The 22032-nt window shown below is 41.5% G+C and overlaps 1 protein-coding gene across 3 annotated transcripts in view; it reads right to left on the bottom strand.

Moving 5' to 3' along the window:
• Window positions 1–4806: 4806 nt before the first annotated feature.
• l3mbtl3 (L3MBTL histone methyl-lysine binding protein 3) overlaps window positions 4807–22032 on the bottom strand; it is a 166651-nt gene continuing 149425 nt past the window's right edge. For 2 of the 3 annotated variants that reach the window (XM_060821224.1, XM_060821222.1), the window contains exon 22: window positions 4808–5580. In XM_060821224.1, coding sequence (XP_060677207.1) covers window positions 5437–5580 — 144 coding nt within the window. In that variant the 3' untranslated portion in view covers window positions 4808–5436. Of the gene's footprint in view, window positions 5581–22032 lie in introns of all 3 variants that reach the window. The other variant, XM_060821223.1, reaches the window with a different exon arrangement.

The raw sequence follows: 22032 nt of genomic DNA, 5'->3' as shown, positions 1-22032 counted from the left end.
AGGTAGATAGGATAGTGAAGAAGGCATTTGGTATGCTTTCTTTTATTGGTCAGAGTATTGAGTACAGGAGTTGGGAAGTCATGTTGCGGCTGTACAGGACATTGGTTAGGCCACTGTTGGAATATTTTGTGTGCTATTCTGGTCTCCTTCCTATCGGAGAGATGTTGTGAAACTTGAAAGGGTTCAGAAAAGAGCTACAAGGATGTTGCCACGGTTGGTGGATTTGAGCTATAGGGAGAGGCTGAACAGGCTGGGGCTGTTTTCCCAGGAGTATCGGAGGTGGAGGGGTGACCTTATAAAGGTTTACAAAATAATGAGGGGCATAGATAGGATAAATAGACAAAGTCTTTTTCCTGAGGTCAGTGAGTCCAGAACTAGAGGGCATAGGTTTAGGGTGAGAGGGGAAAAATATAAAAGAGACCTAAGGGGCAATATTTTCACACAGAGGGTGTATGGGTATGGAATAAGCTACCAGAGGAAGTGGTGGAGGCTGGTACAATTGCAACATTTAAGAGGCATTTTGATGGGTATATGAATAGGAAGGATTTGGAGGGATACGGGCCGGGTGCTGGCAGGTTGGACTAGATTGGGTTGGGATATCTGGTTGGCATGGACGAGTTGGACCGAAGGGTCTGTTTCTATGTAGTACAGCTCTATGACTCTATGACCAACTAGCTACTGAACACCATGACCAGCTGTCCCTAGTAACTGCACACAGATGACAAGGATCCCAAATTTGACTGGGACAACACAACGATCATAGGACAAACCAAACAGAGGACAACCAGAGAACGTCTATAAGCATGGCACCCGTCCACAGACTCCATCAACAGGCACACTGACCTACTCCCAATACACCGACCACTAGAACAAATAACCGAACCGGCAACCGGAAGCATCAGGAACGGAACCAAATAAATTCCAGAAGAGACAGTACAGGAGGGTTTCACAGGAGGCTCCAAAGCACTGAAGAAATCACCGAGGCAGGGAACAAAACGTCTACAAGTCAACTTCCCAGCTCAGCAAACGTCCCACAACCATAACCGGCACCCAACCTACAAATCTTTATGCAACCCTGAACATCAGTATTCATGGGAGACATCATTGCTTTTCCAATTACTGATGAGACATTGTCAGATTAGTTACCGTGCAAAGAATATGGGATTTTGTAGAAAGCCATTCAGAAATTGTTGGAGGTAGAAATCCTAAAAGGAGAAGAACATTGTCCCAGAGACAATGGAACCCATTCAGTTTAAAAGGTATAAAAAAGAAAGTGAGGACTGCAGACGCTGGAGACCAGAGTTGGAAAATGAGATGCTGGAAAAACACAGCATGCCAGGCAGCATCCGAGGAGCAGGAGAATCGACATTTCGGGCATAAGCCCATGTTCAGGGCTGAAGAAGGACTTATGCCCGAAACATGATTCTCCTGCTCCTCAGATGCTGCCTGACTTGCTGTATTTTTCCAGCATCGCATAAAAAAGCTAAAGGCATGTGACAATTCAGCACAAAGACCAGGCCAGGCAGTAGATGCCAACAGCAATTTCTTCCCAAGGCCAAAACGATGTGAACGATGGTGGAAAATGAGTTAGCCAGTGAAAAGCTTCTTGAAATCAAAAGCAAAAAAAATCCATTTTCCAAACAAGTGTTGAACAGCAAGATCAGATTCTCACTACTGAGTGGTGCAAGGTCTACTGCACACATTATTATGTAGTAACATCTAATCAATATCTCATCTCATTGCATTAATGTTTCCTTTTCTCATAAACACTCAATAGAAGCTAGAAATTTGCAATTCACAATACACAAGTCAGAGTAGTAACCTGCTGACTCCACTTGCTCCTCCAGCCCTCAGTCAGGGACACACCAGTCTTCATCTTAGGGCACACACCAATGGCAGCACGCACAAACAGGTCCTGACCATCGACATTAGCACAAGCCTCACCACACTCATAATGCATCTTTGTGCAGTAAAGTCTTCTCCAGCTCTTGGATACAATGGAAACAAAGGTTGGTCACGAGAGGGGCAATTATACAATCCCTACAGCGTGGAAGTAAACCATTCAGTCCACCGAGTCTACACTGACCCTCCAAAGAGTATCCCACCCAGACCCACACCCTATCATATCTTTGTACTTCTACATTTCCCATTGCTAATCCACCCATCTTGCACATTCCTGGATACTATGGACAATTTAGCATGGCTAATCCACCTAACCTGCATATCTTTGGACTGCGGGAGAGGACCAAAGCATCTGGAGGCAACCCACACAGACACGAGGAGAATATGCAAACTCCACAGACAGTCACCCAAATGTGAAATCAAACCTGGATCCCTGACGTTGTGAGGCAGCAATGTTAATTACTGGGCCACTGGGTAACGGGGTCGTGGAAGGTGGGGACTTCGCTTATACTAGCTCCACTCCTGATCCTCTGCATCCCTCCACCCTCACCCTAAAGGGCTACCTAATGCCTTCTGTCTCAACTGGTGACTCTGAACCCATTAAAGATGTTGGTGGGTAAGTAGATAGTGAGGGTTTCATGGGTGTCAAAACCAAAAGGACATCAACCAAGAGCATCAAAGCTGTGAGGGCATTGGAAAGAGCAGCTTACCTCTGGCTCTGCTAAGGTACAGAGATTGCATTGTGAAGAAGTAAAGTGAAGAGAAGCAATTGGTGCTACTCAAACATTTGTTTCACATGATTGAACATTACGTATTTGTTCAACGTTTATGAATGATAAAGTTTACTTCAAAGTTAGTTGTCAAGTCAATCCCATGATTGCCTGTTGCCTGTTAAATAGCCTTCAGCATTGAGGAAAATGGTAAGACAGGAGGAGATGACCATAAGAGCAGGGACACCAGTGGCCCAATGTGGGGATGCCAGCAATCAGCAGCCAGAGCAGGGATGCCAGCGGCCTAGTGCAGAGCATGGTGTCAGCCAGCGGTCAGATCACACTGGAGACCTCCTGCTGTGGAGAGCCTTTGGAAAGAGACGGTGATGTTTGTCTTTTTAACTTTGCTTCTTATTTTTCTGACCTATGGTTATACTGTATGTAGCTATAATGTAACCTTTATCATTTCTCTGTTCCATAACCAAGGATTGTACCAGTTGCAGGAAGTGGCAACTTATAAACTTTTCATTATAATCATTTGAATTCAAGAAATAGAAACAACTTTTTTTTCCAACACAGAATGGTTCATGTGTGGGATGAACTTCCAGAGGACTCTCCCTCTGACCTTGTGCCAAGGAACGTCTAATCATATCTGCATTTTGTGTGCTAGAATGGCACGCAGAAAGAACTGGGTGGAAAACATGTGCAAAATCTGATTTTCTGGATAAACTGTAACTTGGGTGGAATTCAAAATTCATCCCTATATGTTGCATTTTTCTCTACCATTTTCCCACTGTAGTGAACATCTTACATACCACCCCAGATTATATGTAGAATAGCATCCTCCCATTTGACATACATCAATACATCTATTAATGCATTTTTCTCTCACGGCAATGTGGTGGGATGATGATTTAATTGTTTATTCCACAAAAATTGTTAAATTCCTCTTTGAATATTACTTCTCTTTTCTATTCACTTAATATGGATTTGTAACCCACTAACCACTCTCAAATTTTATTAGTTTGACCTGCATTATCTACAAGAGTAAACAGAGCTAGTGCAGTGTAAAAAAAAAATTACATAAGAACTTTAATGGGCAAAATGGTTTCACTCATTTGTTATGAGAACATTTTGAGTCAGAGAATTAATAAGTTGGCATGACCTATTTAGTGTCTAATGTTTCGACCATTGACAGAAGACCTTTAGCATCATAACTGGGTCAAGTTGACCTCTCCATCTAATTCTCCAAACACAAGCTCACAGTAAGTGACATTGTGAATGAAAGGACAGAATTTTCCCAGATTCTGAGTGGCAAGCTTTTTGACATTTGATTGCAAGATCATTGGGGGTGGGGTGGGGGCAGGTAGAGTAAAAAATAGTCCCCCAGCAGTAGACACTTGTTGAACGATGCCATGATGATGTACTCCTGATTCTGGTGATATTAGCCGCCTGCTGGCTGTTTTGCAGCAGTGTGAAGCCCATCACCACGTGGCAACCATCAGTTTAATGGAGACTTCCTCCTTGTGATAGTCCAGTGGGATAACACTGGAACCAATGGTTCCAATACAGCTCCTGCAGCCTCAGTGAGGCTCAGTGGTTTCCCCACCAATGGACCACATGCCTATTTGGTCATTCTGGAATATCCTATTTTAAATTTCCCTACATGGGGGTGTTAAGACACCCTTTCAATTCTCCACCTGCTTCAGAACCATACCGAGCGGGGCTGCAAAGTTTCCCAAGCAGTGGGACTCTCTGATTTGTCCTGCAACAAATAGGAGAAAGTAAGGACTGCAGATGCTGGGGATCAGAGTCGAAACATTTGGTGCTGGAAAGGCACAACAGGTCAGGCAGTATCTGAGGAGCAGGAGAATCAATGTTTTGGGCATAAGCCCTTCATCAGGCCTGCAACAAATAACCAGGTATTACTAACACAGACACAAGTTAAGTCATGGCCAGTTCAGTTTCTTGTTACAGTGCTAGTATGCAGGTTTGGTCCTGATGTCAGGTACCCAAAAGACACAGGAAAATACTGTCCAAATCCACAGGAAAATATACTAATGTAATCTTAAAACAAAAAGGGTACACTGTACCTGCAGTTCATTCATTTTTTTTTAATTCATATAAACCCATTCAGCAAATGATTATTGGATCAAGCAATAGTACTATTTAATAAACCAGAGACCATTCTAATTAAATCTGGGAATGAGCAATTGTGTTTGTCTTAATTAACTATTTAAGACTGCCTGAATAGTTTGGATGTTAAATTTCTAAGATGTATACAATCTAACAGTTAAATTAATTTCAGCAATGTTAACTTCTGAAAATATATATATCCATATGAACATTCCATTACTTGGGAATAATGAAATGCTACCTAACCAGGTATTGAAATCTCTCCAACAATTCTATACACAAACAACAAAGATCATTCCACTGCAAGCAAAGGGAGAAGTTAAACAACAAACACAATTAATCCACTTTAGTGTCTGTTAGATTGTGTCCAGTTCTTGGAAGAAACCTTCAGCCATTTTGAAATATACAATTCAAGGATCAATCACAAAAAGTCCATACCAGCTATAACTGGACAGATATTTGCATAATTAAGTCCTGAGGCAATGAGTGGGAGATGAGCTCATAGTTTAGTACCGCATTGCTGAAAGTGAATGCACTCCGAGCGAGTTTGCCAAGTCAACAGTAAATATTCCAGTAGTATTCGTATAGAATTTCATTTTCAGTACAGAGTTCTTGTGCTTTGAATTAAAGATTAGATTGAATTGAGAAACAGGCCAGCAACAGCTGCATTGTTTTATTCTGAGTTTTTTCAAAGCTCATTCTGCCCATTTTCCTCTGTAGTTTTAAACATGAGGATAGAATTGTAGATTTTCAGAGCTGGGCCCAGTTTAATGCTCATTATCTTCACAATGTCTGTCTGTGTCAGTAGTAGAAGTGCTTCTCCATCAATTTGCTAAAAGAAAAAATTGTAAGTATTAATTTAGAATCAATGTACTATGTAACAGCAGTCATTGTTTATCATGCTTTGAACAATATAATTCAAAAATGACAATGCTCTAAACATTCAGAACATCTGAAAAACAAATAGCTACGAACCATATATTTAGATAATGCAGTTTCTTAATCCAACTGAGTCAATTTCAACGTAACTTCCTTTCACAGGATGTGGGCAGCACTGGCAATGCCAACATGTCTATCCCTAACTGTCCTCAAACTGAAAAGCTCGCTGTCATTTTCAAGAGCAGATTTCTTCCTTAAGAGGAAATTATGATCATCAACAATAGCTTTATTACCAATGACTAGCTAAGATTAGCTTTGAAATCTTTATTTATTAACTGGATTTAAAATTTCACCAGCTGCAGTGCTAGTGAGTTTTGAACCTGTGTCCCTACAGCATTAATCAGAAGTTTGAAAAACTCAGCAGGTCTGGCAGTATCTGTGGACAGAAAGCAGAGTTAACATTTCTTGTCCAGTAATCCTTCTTCAGAATGGATTGTAACTAGGAAACATTTAGTATATCAATATGTAACCAATAGCAGCCTAATAGATTGTATTAAGCATCTGAAGAAGCATGATATCCGGAGGCTGGGATGGGGTTGCGGGGGCAATAAATGATGTGTGGTGATGGAACCCAGGGAGCGAGAAACATTTGGGAAGACAAAAGAATGGGTAAAGGTCAGTCTGGGAGAATCATCTGTTGCTAAATCGGGACAATTGGTGGCTGATCATGGGCTGTTTGTAGTAGTAACCTATGTGATTGCTAAGACCTGATATGTAGGGTCTGGCGAAAGGACATGGGAGAAGGTGCTCAGGTCCTAAAATTATTGAACTTGATATTGAGTCGTGAAAGCGGCAGGGTTCCCAAGTGGAAAATGAGATGCTGTTCTTCCAGCTTGCGCTGAGCTTCACTGGAGCACTGCAGCAAGCCTGAGACAGATGCTAGCCAGAGAACAAGACAGTGTGTTGAAGGGGCAGGTAACTGGAAGTTCAGGGTCATTTCTGCAGACAGAACATAGGTATTCTGCAAGGCGGTCACCCAGTCTGCACTTCATCACCCCAGATCACATTGTGAGCAGCAAATGCAGTAGACTAGATTGAGTGAAGTACAGGAAAAGCATTGTTTCACCTGGAATGTATGTCTGGGGCCTTGGATAGTGAGGAAGAAGTAAATGTACAGGTGTTACACCAGCTGCAACTGCATGGAAAGATGCCACGGGGATGTGTTGTGATTGATGGAGAAGTGAACCAAGACGTCCCGGAGGGAATGGTGCTGACAGAAGGCTGACAAGAGAGGGGAGGGGAATGTGACTGGTGGTGGCAAACTGATGGAGGTGGCAAAAATAGCGGCTAATGATCCTCTAGATGTGGATGCTGGAGGGATGGTAGCTGAGGATCAGGGGGATCCTATCACTTGTGTGATGGAAGCGAGGGGGTGAGAGCCGAAGTACAGGGGATGGGTTAGACCCAGCTGAGGGCCCAGTCAACAACAATGGTAGTGAATCCTTGGTTGAAGAAGGTGATGGATATTTCAGAGGCTCTCTTGACATCATTGGAACAGATGCAACAGAGATGGACAAATTGGGATAATGGAATCAAGCCTTTACAGGAAGCAGGGTATAAGGATGTATAATCCAGGGAACTGTATAAGTCAGTGGATTTGCAGTGGCTATTGGTAGCCAGCCTATCCCCAGAAATGAAAACAGTGATGTCAAGGAAGGGAAGGGAGGAGTCACAGATGGACCAGGTGAAGGTGAGCTGGGTGGAAACTGGAACGAAATTGATAAACTTTTCCAATTCCAGATGAGGGGAGAAGCAGCACCGATGATGTCATTGATGCACCGGAGAAAGAGTTGTTGGTGTGGGCCCTGAGTGAGGATTGGAATAAGGAATGTTCCATGTACCCCACAAAGAGACAGGCAGAACTGGGGCTCATACAGGTATCTATAGCTACCACAATATGAAGGAAGTGGTAGGAGTAAAAGAGAAGTTGTTCAGGTTGAGGATGAGCTCAGCTAGGCAGAGAAAGCTGGTGGTGGATTGGGACGGTTCAGGCCTTCTTTCCAGGAAGAATTGGAGAGCTTTGAGACTATCCTGACGGGAAATGGACATTGAAAGGGATTGCACGTCTGTGGAAAAGAGGTGGTGGCTGGACCCCACAAACTGGAAATATGAAACTGACATAAAGCATCAGAGGAATCACAGATGTAAGTGGGAAGCAATTGGACAAGCAGAGAAAGAAGTCAAGTCGAGGTGGGAAGAAATGGGTCTGCCCATTACAGAGAAGGTAGAGGCGGGCTGTGTGGGGTTAGGAGACCATGAGCTTGGAGACAATTTTGGGGGGGTGGGGGAGATCAACAGATGAAAGAAATGATATTATTGGCTGTGGTGGACTGCTGGGGTCATGGTCTAGGTGAAATAGGAAGAGGTGTCCGAAAGCTGGTGCACAGCCTCTGCAATATAAAGGTCAGTACACAAGATAACAAGAGCTCCACCCTTGTCGGCAGGCTTCATTACAACGTCAGGGTTGGATCTAAGAGCACAGAATGCAGTCGGTTCAGAGGGAGATAGTTTCAAATGGGTAAGGTGGACGTAAAGAGATTGAAGTGGCCAACGTCAGATTGGCAGCTCTTGATGAACAGGTTGAATACAGGTAAAAGGCCAGAGGGAGGAGTTCAGGTGAGCAAAGAGTGGCGGAACTTGATGAAGGTATCTGTGGGATGGGGAGATGGCTCTTGTACAAAGAAATGGGCACAGAGGTGAAGGAACAAGATTCCAATGTTATGTTGTGCTCAAAATCCATGGAGGGTGGGGGAGGTGGAATCAGAGGGATGAAACAATGGCCTTTGCTGAGTGCAGAATGTTCAGCAGAAAGCAGGCGGTCAGAAAGGATAGTAAACACCAAAGGAGATGGAGTTACTTGGTGATGCCATCACCAGACACATATTCCCCACCCCCAGCCCGTCAGCATTCAGCAAGGACAATCCCCTCCAAGACACCCTGGTCCACTCATCCTCACCTCCCACATCCTTGTGGCACCTTCCCATACAATCGCAGAAGGTGTAGTGCCTGTCCGTTTACTTCCTCCACCCTCACTATCCAAGGCTCCAGTGCTTTACCTGCACTTCACTCAATCTAGTCTATTCTGTTTGCTGCTCACAATATGATCTCCCCTACACTAGGGAGATAAAACACAGACTGGGTTAGGGTTAGGGTGAGGACCGTTTTCTCTACGTTCCGTCTGTAAAAATGACCCTGTGTTTCCTGTTACCTGCCACTTCACTCCACCATCTTGTTCTCTGGCCAACGTCTGTCTCAGGTTTGCTGCTATGCTCCAGCGAAGCTCAGTGCAAGCTGGATGAACAATATCTCAACTTCCACTTGGGATCCTATAGCTTTCAGGACTCAATATAGAGTTCAATAATTTTAGGGCCTGAGCACTCCCATGTCCTTATCACAATTGTCACACAACAGGCCTTGTCATCACATGGGCTGCTACCAGCCACTAATTATCCCCATTAGCAGCTACTGGCACAACCAACCCAGTCTCTCCTCATAAGAAAATCCCTCCATGTAAAAAGTCAGAATTCACAAATAGGTGTTTAATAAATGCACATGATAGGAGAACTACCTGTACTTGAGACTGCTTAAACCATTATAGAAAGTTATACTAGTTTACAGTTAAATATCAACATTTGTTCTTGTTTGGTTCTGTTCACAAAACCAAAAAGTACACAATTCAGTTCTCAACCCTGCTTCGCCATTCAATAAGATCGTGACTGATGTGTGTTTCAAATTCTGGATTTCCATCTCCTCCAGTTATCAAACAGCTCTAATAATCCTTGCTTCGAAAGAACGTATTCACCTCAGACTTAAAATACTCAATGGTCCTGCCTCCACCACCTTCTCCAGGAAGACAGTTCCACATCTTGCAATTCATTGAAAGAAAACCAAATCTCCTCATCTTGGTCTTAAAAGGACAAGGCCCACTTTTAAAACGGAGGCACCATGTTGAAATGATATCAATCATCGTGTTTTTTAAAATCATTCGTGGAACATTGGCAGCTCTGGCTGAGATAGCAATGGAGGGGTAATAAATGCTATCCTCGAGAATATGGTGATGAGCTGCCATTACGAACTGCTTCAGTCCATGTGCTCAGGGAGGTTCACAGTGCCACTAGAAAGTGAGTTCCAGGATTTTGACCCAGCTTATATTATTTAAACTCAAATTTTATTGTAGTCTGTAAAGCATTTGAGGTTACATATTTACAACACAAAACTTTCTGCTTCATTTTTAGAGTTGCTTCATGTTTAACAATCTATACAGTTTTGATACTTTGTTTAGAACTTGTTCATTATCTGGACTTTAAATGGTCATTGCGACGAGACAGTGGCTCAGTGGTGAGTACCGCTGCTTCACAGCACCAGGGACCTGGGTTCGATTCCAGCCTCGGGCGACCGTCTGTGTGGAGTTTGCATATTTGCCCCGTGTCTGCGTGGGTTTCCTTCGGGTGCTCCTGTTTCCTCCCACAGTCACAAAGATGTGCAGGTGAATTGGCCATCGTGTTAGGTGCATTAGTCAGAGGGAAATGGGTCTGGGTGGGTTACTCTTCAGAGGGCCGGTGTGGACTGGTTGGGCCGAACGGCCTGATTCCACACTGTAGGGGATCAAATCTAAAAAAACTAATCTTCGCTCTGTTCTGTATTGACAATTACAAGCATGAGGAACCCTCTCTTAAATATTCAAAGAAAATGTTTCATTAAAAGCTAAAGTCCCATAACGTTGCAGCAATCAATTGGCAACAAAGACCAGCAGTCTTGAATTATATCTTCACTTTGAACGGGTACTTTGCACTTTATTTTGTTAATGTCGCCAAGGTATGTTTGGAAGTATTTCTCTAGAATGCTCTTTGTTTTATTATTTGCATCAATAACATCACCCCAGATTACTATGTGGCCCCTCTCTTTTATTATATCTATGTTGGAAGAAGATGAAGAGGCACAACAGCCAGTCTTTCAAGGCAACATTAAAGATCCTGAGACCATAAGACATTTGAGAAAAGTAGGCCATTCAGTCCATTAAATCTGTTCTGCCATTCAATGAAATTCTCAACATAATTTTCCCACCTTTTCCTTATACTCTTTGATTCCCTTATTGATTAAACCATATATAATATTGAATATATCAAGCCCTTTGCAGTAAAGATTCACCACCCTCCAAGAGAAACAATGTCCCCTCATCTCAGTCTTAAATGTGTGACCCCCTCCTCTGAATTGATGTCCTCTGGTCACAGACTCTTTGACAGGGAGAAACAAACTCTCAGCATCTCTACTGTCAATCCCTTAAGAATTATGAGTTTCAACTGGGTCACTTCTCACACGTCCAACCTCCAAAGGAGTACAGGCACAACCTACTCAGTCTCTCCTCATAAGAAAATCCCTCCATGTATGGATCAATCTAGTGGTCGTTTTCTGTACATCCAACAATGTCAGAATATCATTCTTTAGATGAGGAGCAAAGACTGTTCACAGAATTCTAGGTACAGTCTCTCCAGTGACTTGTATAGGTTAAGCTAGATTTTTCTATTTTTATATTCCATTTGAAACAAAGGGCAGCAGTCCTGTTGCCTTCCCTATTACCTGCTGAACCTGGATGCCAACTTTGTGTGATACATGATTGAGGACCCTCAAATCCACCCACGCTGCCACCATTTTGGAGTCTTTCTTCATTTAAATAATATTTACTTCTGCTCTGCATAACCTCACATTTTCACACACTGTTTTCTATTTGCCAAATTTCTACCCATTCACCTAACCTGTCTACATCCTTCTGTACATACTGTCATCCTCACCAATCACCTTCCTATCCTTTTTTGTGTCACCTCCAAATTTGGCTGTGGTACATTCACTTCCATCATCTAAGTCTTTTCATATTTATCAAGAAGAATTGTGGCTCCAACACGGTTTGCTTTGGCACTCATTAGTTAACATCCTAAAAATGGCCTTTATTTCACTTTGTGTCTTCTGCTCGTTAGCCAGTCCTCTATCCATGTTAATAAGCTCCCCTAACACCACAGTTATCCCATTATAGAGTCATATAATGCAGTATCTTATTGAACATCTTCTTCTTTACTTCCTGCATATTTCCTCAAAAAATTCCAATACATCTGTCAGACGTGATTTCTCCTGATGAAGCCATTCTAACTCTGCACAATTATAAGCATCTGTTAGATTAGAGTGGTGCTGGAAAAGCACAGCAGGTCAGGCAGCATCTGAAGAGCAGGAAAATCGATGTTTCAGGGAAAAGCCCTTCATCAGGAATAGAGGCAGGGTGCCTGCAGAGTGGAGAGATAAATGAGAAGGGGGTGGGGATGGGGAGAAAGTAGCATAGAGTACAATAGGTGAATGGGGTGGGGATGAAGATGATAGAAGGAGGGTGGAGTGGATAGATGGAAAGGTAGAACAGGTCATGAGGGCGGTGCTGAGCTGGAAGGCTGGAGCTGGGGTGAGATGGTGAAAGGGGAAATGAGGAAACTGGTGAGAGTCTGTTTCAGGACATGGTTGAAGAGCTTCAGGACAGAGGAGATGACCTGGGGGTTACAGTGAGAGAGAGACTCACTGAGATTCTTGTAGAGAGAGGAGGAAAACTTCTTCAAGGCAGGCATCCTCACAAGAGGATTCACAGTAGGGTTAAAATCAACTAGGTAAAAACAAGGACGGCAGATGCTGGAAACCAGAGTCTAGATTAGAGTGGTGCTGGAAAAGCACAGCAGGTCAGGCAGCATCCGAGGAGCAGCAAAATCGACGTTTCGGGCAAAAGCTCTTCATTTCAGACATATTAGTTCATACTGTACTTTTTCTACAGATATTTATTGTGGTTATGTCCCTTTACCTTCCATTCCTGTATTTAATATTTTTGGAATGCCACTGGCATCCTCTATCGTGAAGACTGATGCAAAGTATTTTTCAGCTTCATGGTCATTTCCTGAAACCCAATTATTATTTCCCAGCTTCATTGTTCAAACAGCCTCTAACACTTTGGCCACTCTCTTTCTTTTATTCAAAACAACACTTATAGTATCATTTTTATATTACTTGCTAATTTACACTGAAATTATTTTTAATAGACATTTTCTTCTTAAAAATTTCCTAATCCTCACCACATTGTATGATTTTTTTTCTCCTTCAATTTGATACTATACTCAAATTTCCTTGGTTATTCCTGCCCAGTTTAACTCCTCCTCCTTAGAGTCCTTCTTCATTACTGGGATATATCTTTTTGAAAGTCACGAACTACTTTCTTAAACGTCTACCATGGTTCATCAACCATCTTTTCTGTTCAACTTCTTTCTCAGTCCATTCCATCCAAATCTGACTCAATGTTAACTCTGTTTTCTCTCTACAGATGCTGCCACAACCAGGTTTCTTCAGCAATTTCTGTTTTTGGTTTTGACCTCATTTTTTAAAAGATTATCATATCTGTTTCCAGACGAATTCTAAATTCTAGTACGTTATGTTACTATTTCCTAGGGATCATTTAGTCAGAGATCATTTGACATTTTCAGCGCTTGACCTCATTTAATTTTTCTTAATATTTGCACACAGTGGTCCTTTCTTTCTCATTCTGGGCATCATTTTCCCTTTCCCAATCCACCATTTCTGTTATTATTTCAAAGCCTCCTCTACAGCCCTATTCAATTCATCAGGACATTAGGCTCAGCACAGTTTAAGTAAAGCTTATCTCACCAAAGCAGATCCTTCACATTCCAATACTGGTGACAATGTCTCATGAACTGAAACTCATTCCTCCCATACCAATCTTTGAGACCAATGCAATTGACTCCTTTACTTTATTTACCCTGAACTTCCAATCATCAGCAAGTACAAATCTAGAAGGTCTTTTTCAAAAATATTCTCAAAATTCATTCATCAGGTGCCTCTGGTTATACATGCAAAGTGCTGGAAGAATTTTGTTCTATCCTTTATAGAAATCCATCAACTGCTGGGATATTGTTTATGATGCTGTCTGACCGGCTGTGCTTTCCTATCACCACACTTTTTGACTCGGACCTTCAGAATCTGCAGTCCTCACTTACTCCTCAAAAGTTAACCCATTTGCTGGCCACCAGACAACAGGTTGGGCAATTTAATATCCATCCTTATTCAATGCAAGTTAAAAACACCCTGTTCATTAGGATAATTCAGATTTGATACCTGATGAAGGAGCAAGAGAAACGAGTGAGTTGGCAATTAATTTATAATCCGCTTACTGGAAATCCACTAGTGCTCGGTGAAACAAATTGCGCTCATGTTGCCTTACAAGTTTCTGTCAACAACATACCCAGTAAGTCAACCAAAAAGAATTTTACTCCTTTAGTGTTCAATTAGTGTGGAACTGCAGACATAGATGTCTCCACATCATAGGCCAAAATGCAACCGACTGCCATAATTCATTTATCCCTTCATCAAGCAGCAATCTTGTAACCATTTAGAATCAAGATCAAGACACTGTACGGTGCATGGCAACAACTAACTTTGACTGTTATGACGGTTGCTAACACTATTGGAAAAGATTTATATTGAAGTGAAAGATTGGTATAGGAAGTCATGCATCCAAATTCAAACTGAAACCTAATAGGCTACTGCTATACAGATTCAGGTACCGAAATAGATCTAAAGACTCCCTTGTGCGTGACCCTAGTACTATTTCTGAAATTATGGCTACACACTGGAATCATAATCTAGTATAAAGTGCAAGCAGCATATATTGTGACCTAGAACCTCTTGTTTTCCACCCAACTCTGTTATCCTTTACCACAAACCTTCTATTTTGCATTTATACTTTCAGATAGCCAAGACTTACAACCATGTCAATTTGATGCAAGTCCTGATGAAAAGGGCAAGTAGTATTAGAATGTATGAAGGTGGATAAATCTCCTGGTCCTGACCAGATATAGAGATGTACAGCAGTGCAAGAACACTGCAAGAGGCAAGAGAAAAAATTATGGGGGCCCTAACTGATATTTTTGTATTATCGCTGGCCACGGGTGAAATCCTAGAAAACTGGAGGGTAGCGAAAGTTGTGCCCTTATTCAAAAACAGCTGCAAAGAAAATCCTGGGAGCTATAGATCATTAAGCCTAACATCTGTGTGGGTACGTTACTTGAGAAGATTCTGAGGGATAAGATATACACGCGTTTGGAAAGACAGGAATTGATTAGGAGCAGTCAGCACGGATTTGTGTGTGGCAGATCATACCTCACAAATTTGTTTGCATTCTGTGATGAAATGACTAGGAAGGCTGATAAGGGCAGGGAAGTAGACGGTCTATAGGAAATTCAGTAAGGCCTTTGATAAGGTTCCACATCGTAGGCTGCTTTGAAAGGTTCGATCACATGAAATCCAGGGCTAGCTGGCAAACTGGATACTCAATTGACTTGATACTAGGAAACAGAGGGTAATAGTGGAAGGATACTTGTCGGACCGAAGGACTGTGACCAGTGGAGTGCCTCAGGGGTTGGTGCTGGGCCTATTGCTGTTTGTTATCTAGATCAATGATTTGAATGAGAATGTACAAGGCATTAGTAGTAAATTTGCAGATGACAAAAATAGGTGGTATTGTGGACACTGAGAAAGATTATCAGAAATTGCAGCAGGACCTTAATCAGCTGGGGAAGTGGGCCGAGCAATGGCAAATGGAGTTTAATATAGATAAGTGTGAGGTCCTGCATTTTGTAAAGTCAAATCAAGGTAGGAGTTTCATGGCGAATGGTTGGGCCTTAAGGAGAGTAGTGGAACAGAGGGACCATGGGGTTCAGGTGCTTGGTTCTCTGAAAGTGGAGTCACAGGTAGACAGGGCAGTGAAGAAGGCTTTTGGCACACTGGCCTTCATCAGTCAGGATATTGGGTACAGAAGCTGGGAAGATATGTTGCAGTTATACAGGATGTTGACGAGGCTGCACTTGGAGTATTGTGTTCAGTTTTGGTCACCTTGATGCAGGAAGAATGTTATTAAACTGGAAGAGTGCAGAAGAATTTTACAAGGATGTTGCCATGACTCAACTGTCTGAGTTATACAAGCTAGGACATTTTTTCTTTAGAGCATAGGAGACTGAGGGGGGATCTTATAGAAGTATATAAGATTGTGAGAGACATGGATAGGGTGAATGCACTCAGTCGTTTTCCCAGCGTTGGAAAATTGAGGACTAGAGGGCATCAGTTTAAGGTTAGATTGGGAAAGAATAAAAAGGAGCCTGAGAAGCAACTTATTTTTATATACAGAGGGTGGTATGTACATGGTATGAACTGCCAGCAGAAGTTGTTGAGGCAGGTACATTAATAACATTTAAAAGTCATTTGGATAAATACATAGACAGGGAAGGTTTAGAAAGATATGGGCCAAGTGCAGGGAAGTGGGGTTAGCATTGATGAACATTTTGGGCCAAAGGACCTGTCTCCATGCTATGACTCTAAAAGCAGACCTCTGGATAAAGGACCAATATGACTTATCTGACACAAATAGCCACTAGCTCAGATGCTGCCATTGGACTTTAATAGGATACAATCGACTTGATATCTGCATGTTGGGAATCACAAGGGTCGAAACAAAGCCACAGGAAAGGAATGGCGCATGTTCCAGTTCCCAGAATCTAAGGTCATAGATGAGTTCTGCTAGAAGGTGGAGAAAAGCACACAGAAATGGCATGTTGGCATAGCTGCCACAGAATCTGCAGTCAAGGAGCATGGAGTTGACCAGTTATGTACAGACACATGGCTTTCCAGGATGAAATGGCCAACTCGCTGGGAATGACTATGGACTGTGATACAACTGAGCAAGTTAGAAAGCCACAAAGAATAAGTTCTATTTTTACTTCTTTATCATGACATTCTGGGAACTTGAGGGTTAAACATTCCCCTGCTACAAGGACTCACTGCAGTATCGATTGCAAACCCAGGCTCTTACAGAATGAGAGGGTACATCACAGCAAAGAGGCTGGCTAACTCCCTGAGGACAGAATCTTCTGGAACCACACTTGTGGATTTTACATGCAAACTCAAGCAAAGGTGTTTGCCCTCCCTGGACAAGACTTATTAACTGCCTTCTGTCCCCATTATACTGCTTCCCCTACCTATTAACATGGACATGTGAATCCAACGATGAGAACAAAGATAAGTCCTTCTATCTAAATCTCTATCCATCAACATAGGATTATGAAGAATAGGATAACCAGTCCCTGTCAACCACTCACTAGTTATCACAGGAAATCGGCAATCACTAGGCATTGTAAAATTGTGATTACCTGTCTTATACAATGTAACAGCAATCAACCATGTGACTTGTCAATCTCTGTATTATTCCTATAAAATATCTTGCCTTTGTGTGTAGAGCAGAAATTCATTGGGAAGTGCCATTGCAAGTAGGTTACACGACTCCTTTGATGTCACTAAGAATCTCTCATCGGCTGTACGATAATAAAGCATCTACCCTTGTACTAAACTTGCGTCATCCGGATTTGTGGAAAATATACTTCAACATTTGGTGCCGTGACGCGGACCTCAACATAGGGAATGTCTCACTGGGCTGAGAAAGTGACACAAAAGTCTGAGTTGAACAGAACAGGGTGGACTGAAACTTGTGCTGTTAGGATTTGTGAAAAAAAACTTCAACATTAACCTCTCAACTTCCACTGCAACAGAAATAGAAGTCACCAAAAGTTGGTGCTGTAATGGGAACTGAACTCAAGCTGGGTTCACGAGATTTATGCTTACATAGGTTCAGACATATACCACCATGATATAGGTATCAGTGTTTAATAGAGCATGCAGATTCTCAGAGCAATAAGACAACCTGTGCTCTGAAAGATTATATGGATCGCTGTGGCATTGCTGAGTAGTGGTAACGGTTTCATACTGCACATTTCTACTGCTCTCTCACAGAATGTCAGCATTCATACTCCCATCATAGTCATTCCACCAATGTCACTGCTGGCTAAGCCTCCTCCATATTGCTGTCATGGCACATGTTATAGCCACTAGGGTGGGATTCTATAAAAATACCAAGTGAAGCAAAAATACTCACAATATTGTCACGGAGTATAAACACAAGGCTGAATCTTTTGGTTTTGTTTGTATTGTTGATAGTATTGTTGGATAAAGTTAGTTGCAATCTTTGTGTAGTGTCTTTTATTTCAGGCTTAAAATGGTTGGGCATCAGACAGTATTGATGATTTGGGAAGGTTATCATTGGAGCTTGTGTATGATGAGAGCTAACCAACAGGCTATCTAAAGCAATGATACATTTTCCCTTAGACAATGACAAGTCTTGTATCCTCTTAACTGAGTTAGCAAGTATAACACATCACCATAAATTTGGAAACTCGCATCAGCTTGGATAATTGGAAGCTATGAGCATTATTGGAAGCCAGGTACGTAGCTATTGGAGTAAGATGAGAACTGTAAGTTGTTGCACACTCAATGAGTTGAGAAACTTGTCTTTCCCCCAGTGTCTAGCTGCACTTTTCCAAAGGAAAGGCAGGATTGCTGATGGGAAATTGAAGCTCAAGTACTTCAAACCTTAAATGTCTAAGCCCTTAATGTGTTGTCGATATAAAGTGAGGTTAGTAGATTTTGTGCAAAAGTTTTGACTGTAAAAATATATTTTATTCATTAAATTATCTTTATGCACATATACAGACACTAAAGTAATTCTGTACAATATTTGAATGTAAAAAAAAAACAAACTGGAGTTTGACATTCCCTGAAGTTGCAAAACCAAAGGCATTTCCTACTCATGGAGGACACTATTTACATACATTTTGAGGCAAAGAGGATCTGATAATTGAATGGACCCTCATCACACTTTGGCAAGATGCTCCTAGAAAGCATTCTTTCCCCACTACACCCTGGTGGCAGCTGCCCCAAGCTTTTGTGCAGGTGGTCCTGGACTTTGGAAGGTGCCAGTGTGCAATATATTTTTCAAATTTCAAAGATGTACTTTATTCATGAAATCATCTAGAAGTACATGCAAATATTCTAAATCAATTTTGAACTATCTTTGCAGTCTGCAACAATGCTAAAGCATTTCTAAACAAAGCACAGCTGTGACATTAAATCAGGAAATTCAAATGCTGCTTTCCAGGTTGTGTGGTGATCCACCATTAGCAACATGTTACAGTCGAGTGCACCACTGAAATGCACTGAACAACCTGTATTTATGCAATACATATCAACTGAATTCACCAAAGAAGTCAAGTCTAAGCAGCCTTTTTAACAAGCAAGTTCCTGTGCTGCCTATTTCAGAATTTTTCATTCTGATTAAGGAGCTAGAGTTGCTTATCCTCAGAACCTAGAAGCTTTGTTTGCCTTGTTGTAATGCTCTCTCATTCTTTTAGCAATTCTCCATGCAAAAAAAATCTAAAACCCTAAATATGTTACATAACACTGAATGGACAGTAATTATTACTTGATGCCCTGCCATCACAAATGATGGCTCATTATCTTAATAACTTCTGCAGGTAGACTTTCTATTTTATGATGGAATAGGTAAATTCTAGTTCTGAAAAAAATCCTTCCTTAGATGCTACAATATAAAGAACATTAATATCTGACACTGAAATTAAGAGACTAAAGCCCAATCTTCTGTTGACATTCAGAAGTCCCTTGAACTTTGCACTTGTGCATCAGAATATATTCACAACCTCAAAATCTCTGCCTAAATCTCATTCAGTTGTAATAGTACTCAATGTCATTACATTTAGCACCTTGTATTCAGGCCATGTATTCAGGCATGCAATGGTTAAAGGTGATAGAATGGCAAATTTGTGCAATTAACAAACTGCATTCGTTCCCCAGTGTGATGGATTATGCACACTGCAAAATGAAACTAATTACACAGATGAGAAGTTCATTGTCAAAATATTTGACAAGACAATAGCACATGTTATCTGGAATCCATCAGTTAGAACAGACAAGAGCAATGTTAATTATTAACTACCTCATCTTCATGTTGCTAATTACCATATTTATATGCAAATTATACACCAAGATCATTTGCACTTTAAATTTTTATCTTCAATTATCTTCAATGTCATATTTCATAGGTAAACTAGGTCCAGGACATAATCACTGATGTTTACATTAGCTGTTATAGTCTACAACAAATGAAGTAACTAACAGATTTGCCATCACTGCAACAAGCTAAAACTTGAACAAGATTAAAACATTTAGTGTGGCTGATAATGAAAGACATGGGACTTCACAAATATATAATCACAATTTGTCACTTCATAGAATACAAGTAAATACTTTCTGGTTCATTCTGATTCACATTATAATCTTTCATGCATTGATACAATTAAAACTACCTCTTTCGATCCGTTCACTGTCTATAAATTGTCAGATTGTTGCTCAACATTCAGAGAAGCAGAAGTCATACAGCTGAATATTGAGAAGACCAAAATCATGGGTTTCGTATGCCTTGCTTCCTGGACATCCACTCCATCCCTTCTTCTGAGAATTGTGTAAGTCCAACTCAGAAATACCATGTACCTACATTCTTGTAAGAACTCTGCATTTCCAACTCGATACGCTGATACCATCCTGCCTCAGTGCATTTGTTGTTAAAATTCTCACCCTGTCATTTATTATATTATTGATCATACTTCTAGAAGTATCACAAATCACTTTGGTAGGTCTGCAGATGGGAGTTTGTACATTCTCCTCTTGTCTGCGTTGGTTTCTTCCGGATGATCCGGTTTCCACTTACTGTCCAAAGATGTGCAGGTTAGGTGGATTGGCCAAGCTAAATTGCCCATAGTCTCCATGAATGTACAAGTTGGTAGAATAGCCATGGGGAATGCAGCATTACATGGATAGGAGTGAGAGTGTGTGTCTGTGTGTGCGCGCGCATGTCTGTCTCTCTCTCTCTTCAGAGGGATGGTGTGGACTCGATAGACTAAATGCCTTGAATTCTTGAAAAGTGTTTTATAAATACACTTTTCTCCTCTGTTTATCTTTTTGCAATTTGTTTATGGGATAAGGAGATCATAGCCTAAAGTTAGCATTTTCTATTGTTCTGGAAATGATGATGATGAGCGGTCTTCTTAAACTGCTCCAGTCTTCAAAATATATGTACACCCATGCTACTGTTTAGGAAGGAAGTTCACAATTTTAACTCTGTGACAATGAAAAAATGACAATATTAGTTACAAGTCAGGACAGCGAGTGGTTTGGACAGGAATTTGCAGGACGTGGTGTACCTTGCATCTACTATCCTTGTCCTTCTAGTTGGTAAAGCTTGTGGGTTTGGAAGGCAATGTTGAAGGAACTTGTGTGAGTTACAGCAGTTGCCTCTGTACGGCTATGGTTAAAGGAGTGAACACTGAAGGTGATGAATATGGTGTCAATCTAGCAACTTGGTTTGGATTGGATGACATGAAGCTTCAAGTGTCGTTGGAGCTGCACCTATCCAATCAAGTGGAGGGCATCCCATCACAGTCCTGACTTGTTCCTTGTAGATGATGGGCGAACATTGGAGAGACAGAAAGTGTGTTAATTGCTGCAGAATTCCAAGCCTCTGACCTGCTCTTGTGAACGAACACCATACTTACATGTGCAGAGTTCAGTTTCTGGCCAATGACAATTTCAAGATGTTGATATCGAGATTGTGGCAATGGTAAGGCTATTGAAGTTCAAGGTGAGAGGGCTAGATTCTCACAAGTTGGAGATGCTCGTTGCTTGGCACGTGTGGTACAAATGTTATTAGACATTCATTAGCCTAAGCTTGGATGTTATCCAGGTCTTGCTGCATTTGGACAAGGGCTGCTTCAGCATGTGACATGACTCAAATAAAAACTGAGCTTTCATCAAGGGACACGCCTGACTGCCTGGAGAGGTCATTGATGAACAAGCTCAAGATGGTTTTGTCTTGGACGTTACAATGATCAACTCCTGTAGTGACATCCTGATAGAGAGATGATTGCCCTCCAACCAACTACAACCATCTTTCTTTGCACCAGGTATGGCTCCACAAACTCCCAAACCTTATTATCAATGATCCCACTTTTGCCTTGATGGTATATTAAGTCAAATCCAGCCTCAATGTCAATAGTAGTCACTCTCATCTCCCCCCTTAAGTACAGCTCTTTTGTCTATGTTTGGATATACTGGAACTCAAGACAAGTGGAAACAAGTAGGTGGTTAGTGCTGAATAAATGCTGCTCAGCAGCACCGTTCATTACTATTTTCATTCTCTCATGGGATGTGTAAGGCCAGCTTTATTGCTCATTCTTAAATGTCCGAAGGAAAGTCAAGAGCAAACACATGACTCTGGGTCTGGAGTCACATGTCAGCCACCTTATAAGTAAGATACATGCAAAATGGTTGATATTTGACTCCAGACCCACAGGTG

This window comes from Hemiscyllium ocellatum, chromosome 3 (genome assembly GCF_020745735.1).
Source record: "Hemiscyllium ocellatum isolate sHemOce1 chromosome 3, sHemOce1.pat.X.cur, whole genome shotgun sequence".
Classification (NCBI taxonomy): domain Eukaryota; kingdom Metazoa; phylum Chordata; class Chondrichthyes; order Orectolobiformes; family Hemiscylliidae; genus Hemiscyllium; species Hemiscyllium ocellatum.
The sequence above is the reverse complement of the archived record's forward strand: the minus strand, read 5'-3'. Positions and strand labels throughout refer to the sequence as shown.